At 31.3% G+C, this 16,576-nt stretch overlaps 3 protein-coding genes across 10 annotated transcripts; 1 reads left to right on the top strand and 2 right to left on the bottom strand.

The window, feature by feature from the left end:
- Nucleotides 1-387: 387 nt before the first annotated feature.
- Impl2 (Ecdysone-inducible gene L2) lies at nucleotides 388-3,667 on the bottom strand. Of its 8 annotated transcripts, none has more exons than XM_083079566.1 (8): nucleotides 2,874-3,000; nucleotides 2,349-2,548; nucleotides 2,118-2,297; nucleotides 1,871-1,938; nucleotides 1,703-1,787; nucleotides 1,401-1,590; nucleotides 980-1,297; nucleotides 388-745 (listed from the first exon to the last, which is right to left on the bottom strand). In XM_083079566.1, exons 2-8 carry the CDS (start codon nucleotides 2,424-2,426, stop codon nucleotides 699-701), a joined length of 966 nt encoding a protein of 321 aa, XP_082935692.1. In that variant the 5' UTR covers nucleotides 2,427-2,548; nucleotides 2,874-3,000; the 3' UTR covers nucleotides 388-698. The 8 variants fall into 8 exon arrangements, with proteins under 8 accessions (XP_082935692.1, XP_082935691.1, XP_082935695.1 ...); XM_083079565.1 differs by having other exon boundaries at nucleotides 2,664-2,978; XM_083079569.1 differs by lacking the exons at nucleotides 2,349-2,548; nucleotides 2,874-3,000 and adding an exon at nucleotides 3,532-3,667.
- Nucleotides 3,668-6,482: 2,815 nt separating this feature from the next.
- On the bottom strand, nucleotides 6,483-13,454 carry LOC145960231 (uncharacterized). The gene is made up of 11 exons (XM_083079524.1): nucleotides 12,970-13,454; nucleotides 12,612-12,762; nucleotides 12,312-12,529; nucleotides 11,557-11,741; nucleotides 11,264-11,417; nucleotides 11,142-11,180; nucleotides 10,811-11,000; nucleotides 7,802-8,184; nucleotides 7,364-7,644; nucleotides 7,142-7,249; nucleotides 6,483-7,085 (listed from the first exon to the last, which is right to left on the bottom strand). Exons 1-11 carry the CDS (start codon nucleotides 13,051-13,053, stop codon nucleotides 6,986-6,988), a joined length of 1,893 nt encoding a protein of 630 aa, XP_082935650.1. The 5' UTR covers nucleotides 13,054-13,454; the 3' UTR covers nucleotides 6,483-6,985.
- LOC145960236 (protein odr-4 homolog) lies at nucleotides 13,227-16,465 on the top strand. The gene is made up of 8 exons (XM_083079537.1): nucleotides 13,227-13,846; nucleotides 14,127-14,306; nucleotides 14,462-14,667; nucleotides 14,778-14,949; nucleotides 15,016-15,195; nucleotides 15,284-15,497; nucleotides 15,578-15,760; nucleotides 15,838-16,465. The coding sequence occupies exons 1-8, from the start codon at nucleotides 13,751-13,753 to the stop codon at nucleotides 16,017-16,019; spliced, it is 1,413 nt and encodes a 470-aa protein (XP_082935663.1). The 5' UTR covers nucleotides 13,227-13,750; the 3' UTR covers nucleotides 16,020-16,465.
- The last annotated feature ends 111 nt before the right edge of the window (nucleotides 16,466-16,576 follow it).

Raw genomic sequence — 16,576 nt, 5'->3', positions numbered from 1 at the left:
AGAAAGAGAGTGGAAACTATAAGAAAAAAAGCTTTTGTTCTAAAGAATTGATTGTGTGCAATTCTTATGTGGAGTTAGTGGACAGTTGTATATAAATGGTAAGTAATATACAAGTATACAAGTAATTTGCAACACAAACACAAATCTACAACATTGAAAAATAAATTAATTCTCTCTTATTGAAAGTTTCGTTTTAAATTTCTAAATATCTCACACAAAATATTAAAATAATTAAAAATAACATATAAATAACAACAAAATTAATTAATTTAAAATATATTTTACATATACATATCGATAAATTGTAAAAAAATATGTTATCCTGGTTTTAAAAATCTATATTTCAAGGTTTCTCGGACAAGGTAGGGATAAAAATTCTTACAAGAGTGCATCGCATAGGTCGCGTTTATTAAAACTGCTTTGAATTCATCTACAAACTTTCTTCGATATAAATTCAAGAAGTTCTTTTTTTATGTGCGTCGACCCAACGTGAAAAGCGAATTTATCGTACAAATATTGATCTTCCAAGGAAAAGCAACACTGGTATCGTAAAAGTAAAAAAAAAAAAAATAATAAGTACTTCTATATAATTAAACTACGTTTTGTTTTTAGACAATATAAACTATAAGTGTAACAGGTGTTATTCACACTTATGCACGCAGTTGTAGCAAAAAGACATTGGGAATGCAGATATTGTGTCAAGTCTTTTTTATACGGGATTTTCCGTTTCCCTTGGTTCTGTTTCCTGGAAGAAAGATAGAAAGGATCGTACAATTGCAATCACATTGTTGTGTTAAAAGATCATTTGTGACATTTTTGATATATTTGAGAGAATTGTGGACATATAACGATTTTCTTAATTATTGACGATAATTTCTTGAAATACATTAAGTACATTCCACAAATTGTATTAAACATCCACAAATTGTACTAAACATACACAAATGATACTAAACATTCTCCAAAGTTAATTACATACGTACGGAACCTACGGGATACAGAAATGTAGATAAACTCTTCTCCGTATATCCTGATTGCACCTTACAAATATATTCACCCATGTCGGCCCACTCAAGATCCGTTATCTGCAGATCGCCATTAGCAAGAACGGTGTGTCTCGCGTGTGTGGCCGGACTAATGGTGTTGCCCAAGTTATCTATCCAAAATAAATAAGGCGCCGGTTGACCAACGGCTCTACACAGAAGAATCACTGTGTTTTGTTCAAGAGCAAATCTCCAGGAAGAATGTAAGGTGATGGTGGGTTGGCTTTCGCTGCTGCATACGGTTGCTTTGGTTGCTAGTGAACAATAAGATGATATTAGAATTATTGTTTTGATGATGTTTTTTCGATCTATTTATATGTACGAAGGGCGCGAAATATCTCGCCCGTTTACACTCACTATTAACCAAGAGTACCGTCGCTGCCGATTGGGCCACTATATTTTTAGACACGGATACACAATATTTTAAACCTTGATCTTCAGGTCTGACGCAATCGATCACGTACGTCGAGGAGACTTGACTGACCCCCTCCCATTCCGTGGACACGACATTCCTCGCTTCTTGGGCCCGCGTGGTTAATTCCTGAATCTGCCAAATCACAGTTACAAGTATAAGGGGGATGTTATTGTGTAATAATTTATCACAAATTTTCGAGAATTTCTCAAGTGAGAAATATAAATATCAATAGCGAGAGACCGACCTGCCTTTCCGGTTCATTTCCGGTTATCCAGTAGACTTGGGGCGGTGGATTTCCAGCTACCAAGCATTGCAATTCGACACGACTCCTGAAATAAATATCAATTCAATGATATAAGCGATTATGTTACTTCTGTATTAGTCGTTATGCGCAAAATGTATGTATATTTACCCGACGGCGACTTCCAAGGAATCTGGCGGATTCTGTAAAATCTTGGTCCAAGTCGATATAAAGCCGTTCTAAAATGAAGACGACTATTGTAGAGAGGAGCACACACGCAAGAGAGAGAGCGACTGGATCTCATGCATTTCAAGTAGCTGAGAAATTGTGTAGGAAATTAGCAAAATAGTAAATGAAAAGAAATTTTATAAACGTATTAAAACTTTTAGCTCATTAGATGTTCATCGATGATATACACCTTTTTCTCGCCGGGTGGCTTAACATCATATTTCAGTCTATTCGCTGTGCTGGACTCAACATTTGCCCGCGTGTATGATGTATTCGTCAGTAGTACGAATGTCAAAGGACTACCGAGGGTTACACCGAACACGGCGACGATCACCAGAAGGTGCGCGAAGTTCGAGAGATACAACCGCATCTGGAGAAAGAGTGCATTAGTGATAAAAAGAGATCAGTACATCAGATTTACCTTCAAGAGAGGAAAGCACGACGAAATGTTGCCCCACAAGAATTTCCCCGAAATAATAGATAAAATAATAGACAACATTATATTTGCGTGATTTTGCGTATAAATAATGCCGTGTTTATTTTCATGGTGGTAACACACGCGCCAAGTTAGTGAAATTTCACCGGGTAAGTAGGTGATGGAATGTAAAAAACTACTTTATGCTAAACGAACATTCGTACATGCAATCTGTTATATACGTGCCGATATAACTCCCTCGCTAAATGCACTTTTCTTGAATTTGGCTTTTTTTTTCTTTGGCCAAAATTTTGAATTCACCTTTTTTTAAAGTCAGAGTCAAGAATATTATTTTCGTTTATTCATTTTGCACTTGTAACTTAGTTTTCGAACGAGTTTTATAGTTTTTCAATCTCTCCAAGATTGTAAGTACATCGACGCGTTTTGATAAAGAAAAAATTGACTGAAAAGTGCGCTTAGCGACGGGGAACACTCTGTATATATGATGCAAACACGTAACGATTAATTTACATTGATTAGGGAGCCGTTTTAATGTCTCGTGTGCCACCCACAGCGGTTAAAAAAAAGTACGTGAGCGTGAGCACGTCAGATGCGGTGGATGCGTTATTTTGTCTTGTTGCATCAGCCGTTTTGACTCGGATTGGTTTGCCTTAGCCGCCTCTCGAGATGGAGAGGGAAAACGGACCGGGACGAAAGACACGTGCGAGAAAGGCACGCTTCTCGATGTGGATGCTTTAATTTTTTGTCGAGACTCTCACGGTTTAACGCGCAGTTTTATTCACAAAATTCGTAAGTTTTACTAGGATATACACCGCTCGAAATAATTGAAGGAATGTGATTTTTTCAAGAATTCTCCAATTAAACTTGCAAATGTTGATGATTTACTTAAACTTAAAAACAAATTAAAATTTTCATTTATATAAATGGACACGAAGATCATTCATCAAGAGAAGTATTAGTGAACTACTGAATCATACGCATATTAGACAAAGTATTTTATTAATTAATTGTTTCGAGCGATGTACTAAAAGATACATATTACATTTTGTATAATAAATTCATGTATGTATATATAAAAAAATAATTTTTGTTAGATATTCGCGATGGATCCCTCCTTCTCTTTCTCTCTCTGAATTTAAGTGGAATGTCAAAGTCATGCGTGACTTACCGTGCGTGTAACGTTGCGATTTTCTGAATAACTCTGTTCGAGGGAGATTCGAAAAAAAGGAAACAGAAGACAAGCACCCGCAGTTTATCACCGACGAATCGAGGAGGCCGACTGAACGATGGTATAACAGTTATTGGTCCATTTATATATTTCGAATGTAACAGCGGGCGCCCTTCCCTTTTCCCGATTGGCCGTTATTACCAGGAGTAGGGCGATAATACCACCGGCAAACAATCGAATTCATTATCTGCACGGGTCGTTTGTATCCGCGTAATAGATATCTCCCCAATTTGTTTCCACCCTCATCTATGGTCCATCGATTTTTATATCTCAAAAGAACGACACGATAATTACTTTTATTGAAAGCGATCATGTATCAGGAAAAGAGAAGATGACTCCAATTATCTGTCAGCTCTCAATATCGTGTATAGAAATATATATATATATATATATATATATATATATATATATATATCTCCTATATTTCATAGCTCTTCTCTCTCTTTCTCTTAATTGTCCGTTTTTTTTCTTCAAGAGCGGTCAGCGAGATTTCGACAAGCTTTGACCCCGCGAGCTAACTTTAATTATTTAAGAGAAGACAATTCTCGTCCCCGAGATAAAAATATGACATCATCTCGACTCTCTATAGAAGATTCTCACTGAATTAATTAACGCCAAATATCGAAAATTTCTCGATTGAACATAATATATTAACGTATATAAGTGCCATATTTATTACTTTTATTAAGATCCGATCAATCAATTGTATCCTCCATTATATTAATGCGATAATATTTCGTCGTTTCTGTGGAATTTATCTTATCCGCGAATCCGATCCGAAATATGCGGTCAATCATGAAGAGGAAGTTTCAAGAAAAAGTGTGTGTCCGCATTAAAATAGCTGTGCCATCAAATTTGAATTTCGTCAGCGGTTTGGAGGTTGTCACCTCAAAATTACGCTGAACTTCTCGTAAAAATGCCTAAAAGATGTTAGATCACACTCGACGGTAATAAAGATTGAATTGCTGACTCATAATAAATACGTAATAGTATTTAGAGTGTATTTTAAAATCCCTCACTTTGGATATGTGTGCGTGTTATTTTTCAAAATAATTATTTTTCTTTCTCAGAAATGCAAACTCTTTGTGTAAGAGAGATTACACGAAATATTGACATAAATCTTTAATGCTACACGCATTTTGAAACGAAATATCTCTTCGCTTGAAGAGCCCAATGTGTAGAAGTTAACGATGTAGAACAATAAATGTGCGTTCGTTAGAATCCATTAAATGAAGAACGAGCAGATAACTTATTGTGTCTGCATTATATGTATGTGTGTTCACAGTAATATTTTCTCAAATATTCGTATCCCTTGTACAAGAGTTACATTTCTGTATTCTTTGTGAAGGTATTCTTATTTATTATAAATAAATAAAAAAAAATATATATATATATATATATATATATATTTCGTGTAAAAAATTTGTCAAAAATTGTACAATATTTTTATAAAAAATTATTCAAAATTTCTCGAGTACAAATATCCATCCAGAAATCGCATTAAGTAGTGTATATATGTATATATTGCATATATATATATATGTATATGTATATGTATGTATAATAAAAGTAATATTGATACTCGAGAAATTTAAAAAAAAAAAACATTTGTTGTACAATTTTTGACAAATTTTTTTACACAAAAATCCATATCTTTTACATTCAAAATTGAAAATTTAAATAATTAAACGTAATTAAATAGCAATAACTTTAATCTTATATATATATATATATATATATATATATATATATAATGAAAATTTTTATATACATATAATCTATGTGATCTGAAAACATAAAAAAAGTTTTCAGAAATAAAATATAAAATTATTAGTTTACTAAAACTAACAAGAAACGATGAAATCTTAAAAGAGATAAATAAAATATAAAAATCGAGAAATAAGTATATAATATTATTCTTTTTCAATATGAATTAATTTGATATTGATAAATAATAAAATAAATATGTAATTTCAACGTGTTCTCAATTTTTCAACATCATCTTTACTCTCTTTCCCCCAAGATAAAAATATAATATAAAATTAAGTTATAAGGTATTATAATAATCAAGATTGATTTCTATTGAGTGCAGTCATATTTTCAAAAATATTTTTAATATATTAATATATGTTAATCATTATTCGATTTGTGTTTATATGCGGTATCTTAATGATAGGACAAAAATGCGCTGTAATTAAGCATTAGTATTGAAAGAAAAACGATATATATATCGTGATAATTAAGTTCTATAACACAATTTATAGTATCTGTTTTGCGTTATCTTTTACTATTAAAAAGAATATGATGATTTTTTCGTTTATTGGAAAGTAGGATAATAATGGCTTCAATCATACTTTATAATAGCCCTTCGAGATAATCAAATTAAATCATGATCAAGTTCAATCATATTGATATTGGCATTTGTTAAGACTCTTAGTTTGAAAACGAACACATCATTGTATATTATAGAACTAATAAAGTCACGCGATATTTTTTATAACATAATTGACATTTTTTTTGAAGCGTGTTTTATTTGGAAAGAAGAGAGGGAGCTACTATTTCTACTATTAAGTGCACTCAAGGATATTGAATGCAGTTACGAAAATAAAATATAATTCAAAGTAAAAATAAAAAATAAAGCAAGTAATAATATGATTTGATTACTGCACTTGGTTCTCAACTAGTTTGTTTTTATGGCTATTTAATATTAGTGTCTTCAACTTGATTTTTAATAAAAAGTAAATCTCAAAAAGTTTAATCAATGCAAGGCTGCATTCATATATAATGTGATACTTTTTTAGATTGTGGATATTACAGAAATTCTTATACATATATTTTAAGTATATAAAATGTACATAATAAGGTCATGAAATAAGAAATACATAATGAGAATACTTCTTGAAACAGATTTTATATATATAATTTCTTAACATTTTATATATATATAATTTGTTAACATTTTTATTAAAAAATATATATATATATATATATATTATATGTAAAATATATCTGTATCAACATGACAAATGTATAAAGTTAAAACTTAAATTGCAGTGTACTTTTTGATATTATGCGAAATCGAGTTCAACAAGCAATTTATAATTAACAAATTCTGAAAATACAGAACGTATGATTGTCTTAACTTCAATATTATCGAAAAATATCAAATAACTTTTGCACGCAAATCGGTAATCTTATTAAAACAAAGAGTGTGTCTATATATATTGCCTTATTTTCAACTGAGGTAACATCTTTGATTAACAATAAATTTATATGCTAATACAATCACTTCGCATTGGAAACATGAATAAAGTATTATTATGTTGGACAATCGTAAAGTAAAGTATAATAATGCTGAGATCCTGTAACAACTCATGGTATTGATGAACATTTTTCACATTATTGATTCTGTCTTCACTAGTCTCAAGCGCTGCTGTAAAAGATTCTCTTCTGCTTTCAATTGATATTTGGGAATAAGTGATTTTACCGTCGATCTAAAAGTATTTGAATTATCTTATGGAACATTTCAAATATAATATGATATACTTACAGGTCTAAACACAATTGCGTAAGATGCTGTGGCATACAATATCGCGCGTGAGGAGAGAGATCCAGAAACGGATCGTTCACATTTGCCGTGCTTTCCAACCCTTCAAATCTATACAAATAAAGCAAAATTTAATAAAAAATAATATAGTATGAATTATGATACAATCGAGAAAAAAAATGTTCATCTTCACGAGAATAATTGTTTATTTATTATGAACCTCACCTCACGACGAAATGCCTGCGATATTGATGCGCATCATTTGTATTCCGTTTTGCTAATTCAAGCACAACAGGAAATGCCACATCGCGAAAATCACCTATTTCATGATATTTACAGAGTTTATTCAGGCCTGAATCGCTTTCCCTTGATATAACGATGGATCTTATTGTCGGTGTATCTATCCAAACAACACGACATTTACCATTAAATAATTTGGTAAACCATGAAACTGGACCAATTTTAGCTACGTTGTTCCATTCAGCTTCATCATACCAGTCATATACCTTTAAAAGCAACAGTTATGGAAAGCGTCCTTAACAGATTACATTATATAAATTTTAATCAAGATAATTTTTTAAATTGTAAAAATTTTGATTGATATACATGATATTATAGATATTATGTAGGATATATTGACAATCTATATGATAAAAAACTTACAGAACAGGAGCATATTTTGGCAAGAGTTTCGCGAAAATCTTTCATTAATGCCATAAAAGATATAGAATTTTTAGTATAAAGAAGAACAATATCATCACAAGAAAGATTATCGTGATCGATTTCCTTTTCGTTGTTGTCAATGATATTGAGATCGGTGGATTCAAAACAAGCAGAGTTCAGAAAATCATCGTGCTGTGGATTAACATATAAAGTGATCTCTTTTTTTCGAATACAGAGGTGCCAGAAACATAATATTCCAATTATTGTCGATATGATCAATACAGTGGCGACAATCGGCAACAGTAGATACAAGTTTGCGCCTTGCGATTCATCTGGTATTATTATAGGCTCACTATTCTTATGCAGTGAAACATTCCCGCAACCTGAAAACATTATTTGCAATATGGTTTAATTAAAATTAAAATTAATAAAAAATTAGTTAAAAGGCTACAAGGACCAACGCAATGGTGGAAATATGCAAAAAATAAAACGGTTATTACAATAAAATAACCATATGAAAATGTTTATTTAATTTGAACATGACAAACGCTGCGTTTCAATCCAATTCGGATCCTTTTCAATGTCGACTAACAAAGTGAATAATAAACATTAAGATAAAAGCAAAATTAACAGTCATAGGATAAATGTAAATAAGTTTCGGAACAACGCAAAGTCAAAAAAAGTCAAAAAATCGGAAGCAAATATATGTACAATAACGGAAAATTTAAACCGTCAATCACAAAAAAGGAAAGAACGCATCGCATTAACGTATCGCCACAGAAAACCCGGAAGCAACTCGTACCGCAAATCACCAGTGTACAGAGAGTAAAAACGAGATAGTTAAAAACGAGATGATCCTCTCCAAAACAAAAACCGGAAGGAAATCCCACATACAGGTCCATGACCATTTCCAAAAGAAAAAACAGTCAAAGATGCATAAATCGATGACCAGTTGGAAACTTGATGGTCCAAATATGTGCGAGTAAAAGCTTAAAATATGACACTCTAAAAAAGAAAAACAAGACAGAGCAATAATTTAACAAACAATCCGGAAACTACTTAAGAGAATCCTTCATATAAAGCAAGAGTAAAGTTAATATAATAAAATCACATACCGGTCTCTAAATTTGAAAGTGATCTCAAATCAAAAAATCGAACACAAAGGGAGAGCAAGTTAAGCACAACTTAATGTTCCAATCAACAGAGCCGAACTGAGGCACATGGGGATCACATATAGCCAAGAACGTGAAACATCAAAAAGAGGGGGGGGGAGAGAAGGGAAAAGGAAGGACAGGAACAAAACGTCACAGAAGGAAAGAAGACAGAACGAAGGAAAAATTCAAATAATCAATACGAACATTTTTTTATAATGGGCAAATACAACTTATCCAAGAAATCGGTATCGCTCTGAATGTTAAGGCCATGGTTCTGACCAGAGATATGTAACATCTCAGCAATTAGTCTCTTTTTATATCTAGGTTCCTCCTCCAAAATGGAAACATTCTCCCAATCAAACTCATGACCGTTCAATCTATGAAGGGACACAACTGAGAGAGAACCAGAAGATTTATTGATATCAGAACGATGTTCATGTAGGGACAAACTAAAAGGAAGTTACTGACCAGAATTAAAGAACATCGTTCTGATATCAATAAATCTTCTGGTTCTCTCTCAGTTGTGTCCCTTCATAGATTGAACGGTCATGAGTTTGATTGGGAGAATGTTTCCATTTTGGAGGAGGAACCTAGATATAAAAAGAGACTAATTGCTGAGATGTTACATATCTCTGGTCAGAACCATGGCCTTAACATTCAGAGCGATACCGATTTCTTGGATAAGTTGTATTTGCCCATTATAAAAAAATGTTCGTATTGATTATTTGAATTTTTCCTTCGTTCTGTCTTCTTTCCTTCTGTGACGTTTTGTTCCTGTCCTTCCTTTTCCCTTCTCTCCCCCCCCTCTTTTTGATGTTTCACGTTCTTGGCTATATGTGATCCCCATGTGCCTCAGTTCGGCTCTGTTGATTGGAACGTTAAGTTGTGCTTAACTTGCTCTCCCTTTGTGTTCGATTTTTTGATTTGAGATCACTTTCAAATTTAGAGACCGGTATGTGATTTTATTATATTAACTTTACTCTTGCTTTATATGAAGGATTCTCTTAAGTAGTTTCCGGATTGTTTGTTAAATTATTGCTCTGTCTTGTTTTTCTTTTTTAGAGTGTCATATTTTAAGCTTTTACTCGCACATATTTGGACCATCAAGTTTCCAACTGGTCATCGATTTATGCATCTTTGACTGTTTTTTCTTTTGGAAATGGTCATGGACCTGTATGTGGGATTTCCTTCCGGTTTTTGTTTTGGAGAGGATCATCTCGTTTTTAACTATCTCGTTTTTACTCTCTGTACACTGGTGATTTGCGGTACGAGTTGCTTCCGGGTTTTCTGTGGCGATACGTTAATGCGATGCGTTCTTTCCTTTTTTGTGATTGACGGTTTAAATTTTCCGTTATTGTACATATATTTGCTTCCGATTTTTTGACTTTTTTTGACTTTGCGTTGTTCCGAAACTTATTTACATTTATCCTATGACTGTTAATTTTGCTTTTATCTTAATGTTTATTATTCACTTTGTTAGTCGACATTGAAAAGGATCCGAATTGGATTGAAACGCAGCGTTTGTCATGTTCAAATTAAATAAACATTTTCATATGGTTATTTTATTGTAATAACCGTTTTATTTTTTGCATATTTCCACCATTGCGTTGGTCCTTGTAGTCTTTTAACTAATTTTTTATTGATTTTATCTAACGGACCTTTATTTTATTATAATAAAATTAAAATTAAAAAATAAAAATCTTTGTAAATTATAATATAAGCTCTATATAAAATACAAAATATTTTTTCTGATGTACTAGATGGCAAAGTAGGTATACACATAAAAAATATTACCTCTTTAATTAATTTTAACTTTTTTGTAATATTATATTTTTTATCCCCAATTTGTACTTACGTTTTATCCATGTACACGGCATCATTGCATTTACAGTCTGTGGCTTCCAAATAGTATTTTTATAGCACCGATCATCTCTTACATAAAATACAAAACAGTAATCTGCAGTTTTTGTAGTTTGTAGTTTTGTAATTTGTACTAGAAAATTGCATTGCATAGTCTTTATATGTTCCCCATTCACTTTTTGCGTCTATTTAATCAAAATTTTGTTCAATGTAACATTTACATACACACACAGATATAAGTATGTAAAAATAGATAGGGAATTTTAATTATTAAAATACCTTATATATATTGCAATCTAAGAGTAATTAAAAGAAATAATATTTACCAATTGTATATTGCAATTGTCTTTCTTAACATTAGGATTCTGTAAAAATAAAAAAAAATTAAATTTGTATGTCAGCTGCAAAAAGAAAGATGCATACATCTTTCTTAATAACTAAATATTACAAGCTCAATTTCCTGCGAAAATAGTAGTGGTTCGTTCTTCCAGGCACATCCTTTCTCTGAATTTTTATTCCATGGTGATATCAATCCCACTTCAAGTGAATCTCCTGTATGTACTGGTAATGAAGTGTCTAATGTAAAATTTATTACTTCAAGTCTGTAATATATAAACATTCCTGTTTTATATTTTGATTTTTTTATAATATCAATTCAATATAATATCAATTTTCTACAAATAAACTATTATTCTCTGAAATTAAATATACATTTATACATAACAATTATTATTACTATACCTTTCATTAAGATTATAATACGTCTCATATTTACAAATAAACTGTGGTTCTATTACTTCTGTACGTTGATAAGTAGTGTTTAAGAATTTGTGGCCCCTTATTGCATATTTTTGACTACCTATGTGAAATTGAAGTGCATAACATCCTGTAAAAATGTGTTGATACCACAACCCCGTAATATTATCCTGAAATATTAATATTAATTTTATTTATAATTTTTAAATAGATTTGTTTTTTATTAATGTGTGTATGTTATACAATATATGTGTGTATGTATATATACAGACAAAAAAATTAATCTCTTTTCAAATATATTATTCTTGCATATATATGCATATGTATACAAACTACAGTACTATTGTACATTTATATAAATATTAACAATATTCTTGTATATTTACAAGATTATTTTGCAAAATTTGATATTAGGCATTAATTACATATATAATATCTATATACAAACATATGAGTCATTCAGATGTTAAGCGACACAAGTTCAAAAAATAAAACTTTGAGAAATAAAGATTTTTGCATTTGCTTTTAACGTAAAAATAACTTAACTGAAATCTGATTGATTTTGAAAACAAATTCAAAAGTAAAAACATACAAATACAGAAGTAATTAGATTGATGATAGATTGCATTGTTTGTACTCTAAATCTGCTAATAACTTGAAATCAAGTTTGGATGGACTTATACTATTTAAATCTAAACTCATATATATATATATATATAGATCTTAATATTGTTTATTACCTCACATAAGGATGTTGAATTATCATTATATTTTACAAGTAGATTAGTATTCCTAAGAAAACACACGGCTCTCTCTTTACTATGTACATTTGAAGTGTCATCCACTTTGAACTTATACTCTTCACATTCTCTTTCATTCTCAATCGAAGGATTAACTAATAAGGTTACCCCTAATGCACATTTTCTTTTGGGATGCGCAAACTGAATTTTAACAGAATCTTAGATAAAAAGAAAGATGTGTGATTAATAGATATAATTAGTTGTTTCGTGAATCAACTATTCGATATCAAAATGGTATACCAGTTAAGGTCCCTCCATCAATTCCGCTACTCCTTACACCAAAGTGGATATTGTCAGGAACATCTTCAGCGGTACAATAATTAAAAACTGATGGGTTGTTTTGAACTACACTATAATTATTTACATCTCCACATTTTTGCTCAAACTTATGCTGAAAAATAAAATAAAAAATATATATATGTGTGTGTGTGTGTGTGTGTGTGTGGTGTGTAACATGTATATAATGATACTTTATTATATATTTCTCGTCAAAAAGGACACTTATCTATTATCGTCCAAATAAACAAGTCAAAATTGTATAAAGTATTACAGCATTACGTATTATTCTCGAGATAAACAAGTTTGTCATACGACTCACATTGCACTGTTTATTGTCCAAGATAGATCCATCTGCTTGCGTAAAAATAAATAAGAGAAGGGCGACCCATTGTCCACTGTACATTGTTTACTTTTATCTTACAAACAATATTCATCATTTTAAAGCGCGCTACACATGAAATATCGTATTGTGCGCAATCACACAGGGAGCAGTTTATCCTTTGGCTCTCTCTTTCTCTCTGTCCGGTTCAATTATTTAAAACAATATAAATTTTTTCCGTTCTCGCGATACGCGCGTACAAAACGTAGCAATAACGACCGAATTGTGGCGCATTACACGCTTTCATATATCACCTTTATCATGACCTTTATCACATCGCTCGCTCTATTCAGTCGATAGTAACGGACGTGCTAGTAAACAGTAATCGACAGCAATTTTCTACTCATGTATACTATTTGCGCATGCAAGAGGCATAGAACGCGTGACATCGCAGGTTGCGACTCGAATCTGCTCGCGACTCGCGAGCTTCTGACAGCCGGATACACCAGTTACAGAGGAGACTATATTATCTGGCTGAGGTAACATCGGAGATACGCATCGAAGTAATTTAATCGACGGTATCGGAACGTGATTACGTGTTTCCAATTTCTACAAGTGAATGGTGCTACTGTACGAGATATTGAAAACGTTCCTCGAAAAACGCCGGCTTGGCATCTCTGTCAGACGTCAGACTTCTTTCTGATTACATACGTAGCGGATATCGTGAGCTGTTGCGTGAAGAACCTATATGGAAGAGTAGCACGAAGGAATAGGAGGAAAAATGGGACGAACGATTTACGCCGAGGAACCTCTTCGCGCATATTTAGCTTCTCTAGCCAAACCGGATGGATACGTAATAGGATTAATTCTAGGACAGGTTCGACTATTTCTTTCTTCTTTTATTTTTCAGTGTCACACTTTGTTACTAACTTAACATATGTGACGAACATATGAAAAACACAATGCAAATTTTTTCAAGTTACTCTCTTCAAATTATTGAAATTCGAATGTATTGTTCCAACTTTTTGTTTTTAATCAATTTGAAAATAAAAACTTCAGTCTGTTTGGAAAAACTTGATTCTTAAATATTGGATTTAATAGTAAATCATATGTAACAAAACTTATTTCGTATTAACTTCTTCTATTTGATTTTATAGAGTGCTGGACAAAAAGACTATGTAGTGCATTTAGCGAAAACGCCACCTCCTCTCACTAAAAGTGTTGTTGAAGAAACATTAATTAGCTCTACTTCGCTTGAAGAACAGGATACAACAAATACATATATTAAGTCTGTTAAAGATATACCTATAAATTGGGTCGCTGATCATGCTAAACATGTATGTATTACTGTTTTGTTGATGCAATTATAGAACAAGATATACAAGACTTGATTCCTTATTTATTTATAAACTATTTAATTGTTATCTTTTATATAGTAGCATAATGTATATCTCATAGAGATAATCATAATGATATTTTATTTCATTTACAGGTTACAAAAATGCTGCCTGGTGGAATGTGGGTACTTGGTGTATTTATTGTCGGACCTGAGGATACTTTAGATAATACTAATAATGTACAGAAGCTTAAGTCAATTCTTAATGCTATTTACAAAACTCTGTCATGGAATAATAAGCACCTTTGTGGAAATAGCCAGGATGAGAAGATTATATTAAGTTTTAACAGCATCACACAAAAGTATGTTGCCTTTGATAGTTTAAATAAACTTGAATTCTTCATATATATCATATCTCTTAACTATAATTTAGAGTAACATTTTTTTTATATATACATACATTTATTTTTAGATATATTTGCAAGTGTGTAGACATTAATAAAGATAATATATTAAAACCAGCTGACTGGAAATTCCAAGAAAAAGCAACTAGATGGCATCAACTTGAAGCTCTAATAGACTTTGACAGATTGTATCTTATTGCTGCAGATAAAAATCCCGAGACTTTCAAAAAACAGTTACAGGTATTGACAAATAAACAATACATTATTTTTGCAATACTATATGAATTAAAAGCATAAATCTCACAGAATATCTTGACAAGCGTAGCAGATTTAATCGAGTCTTCGCTTGTCGTTATCGAGGGAGAAGTTGGAGCTCCGGACGATGCATTAGAAACAATTGGCAAAAGAAAAAAAAGTAGCAAAGAATGTAAAAATAAGAAAGACAATAACAATAATTCGCTTCAAGTTAGCCTATACATTCCCTGTGTAAGTACAAACAAATTCATTTAAATATTACAATTATAGTTTAGGTAATTAGATAATTAATTTAATAGATGGAATTTTATTTTTTTAGGAGCAAAGCGATACTAATTCATGTATAAAAGTAACATCATGTAGTGCGTCAATACGACTAATCGGACAATTAGTCAGTAGAACATTCCTACATCAAAAAGCCAGTATTGCAGATGCTAGCATGGCTGTGAAACAAGACATTGTGAGATCTCTGGCAAGCAGATTGGAAATGCATTGGGACAGTTTAATAGAAGAAGAAAATGGCTCTCCTGAAGGTAGATTGAAAATATTGTTTTTAAGAGATTTCTCTTATAGATTTCGATACATTTATATTCTTACAATCTCTTCTTTTCAGAGAACATCACATTGCATGAACCACCGCGGAGGGTACTAATAGCGTTACCCGAAAGTAAAGTTACACTATCGGATTATCTATTTCCCGGCGAAGGACCGCAGGAGGCACTATTGTCGCTACAAGAACTTCTAGATCTCAAAGCGCAAGAAAGTCAAGTACAGAAAGAAGTCGAGCTACAAGCTGGTAAGTAGAAATATGAAAGTTTCATTATAATAACTTGAAAAAAACGCACATATATCATTATTTAAATATGATGACAGATCCTATGGAATTTTACTGCCAAAACGATGTCAATAGTAAATCGTCGGACAATAGTACTGATACAACCAAATGTAAACGTCAAATAAGTGTTTATCAAATAACCGTTTATCTTACTGGGTTAAGTATTGCACTTATTATATTGATATTAGCTGTTCTTGTGCATCAATTACTCATGGTTTAATATATATTCTATGTTTGTATTTTATTAATAATGCACATGAGAGAGATACAGGCCCACACATATTTTGTTTACACAAAATATATATCTATTTTAAAATATAATACATTTTTTGAAACCATATCTATATGTAAATTATGTGTGATGTAAAAATATTAACTTATTTAATACATATTTAATACATATTCCATAACAAAAACTAATATACACAATACTTATTGTTTTTTTATAAATATTGTTAACGCGCAATATTTTTATTTACGATATGGCATTCTACATACACATAGTTACATATTTTTATATCGATAAAAATAAAACTTTGTGCACAAAACAAAAATTACAATTTTGGCTATTTATAAAATAAATGATATATAGAAATGGTATAATTGAAAAATTGTTCATTTAATATATATTTTGAAAGGAAATACAATAAAATATTAATAAAAGTTTTCAACTTGCATTATATATTATATATATGCGGATTTCATTATACACCTACATAATATATACATATACAGAATATCATACATATGTCTTATATACAAAAGAATAGCATTTTT

The sequence above is a fragment of the Camponotus vicinus genome, unplaced genomic scaffold (genome assembly GCF_025532165.1).
Source record: "Camponotus vicinus isolate PSW18456_S1 unplaced genomic scaffold, iyCamVici1.0 SCAF_10, whole genome shotgun sequence".
In the NCBI taxonomy this organism is placed as follows: Eukaryota; Metazoa; Arthropoda; class Insecta; order Hymenoptera; family Formicidae; genus Camponotus; species Camponotus vicinus.
Note: the sequence above shows the minus strand (reverse complement) of the source record. Positions and strands in the feature narration are given on the sequence as shown.

Coding starts and splice junctions, on each gene's coding strand:
- Impl2 (XM_083079566.1), bottom strand. CDS start 2,426: ATGTTGTCTATTATTTTATCTATTATTTCGGGGAAATTCTTGTGGGGC. Junction 2,298..2,348: donor CGTGCTTTCCTCTCTTGAAG/GTAAATCTGATG, acceptor CTCTTTCTCCAG/ATGCGGTTGTATCTCTCGAA. Junction 746..979: donor GTATCCCGTAGGTTCCGTAC/GTATGTAATTAA, acceptor TCTTTCTTCCAG/GAAACAGAACCAAGGGAAAC.
- LOC145960231 (XM_083079524.1), bottom strand. CDS start 13,053: ATGTACAGTGGACAATGGGTCGCCCTTCTCTTATTTATTTTTACGCAA. Junction 11,001..11,141: donor ACAATTGCAATATACAATTG/GTAAATATTATT, acceptor TTGATTAAATAG/ACGCAAAAAGTGAATGGGGA. Junction 8,185..10,810: donor GCCGTGTACATGGATAAAAC/GTAAGTACAAAT, acceptor TAATGTTTTCAG/GTTGCGGGAATGTTTCACTG.
- LOC145960236 (XM_083079537.1), top strand. CDS start 13,751: ATGGGACGAACGATTTACGCCGAGGAACCTCTTCGCGCATATTTAGCT. Junction 14,307..14,461: donor TCGCTGATCATGCTAAACAT/GTATGTATTACT, acceptor TTTCATTTACAG/GTTACAAAAATGCTGCCTGG. Junction 14,950..15,015: donor CTTTCAAAAAACAGTTACAG/GTATTGACAAAT, acceptor TAAATCTCACAG/AATATCTTGACAAGCGTAGC.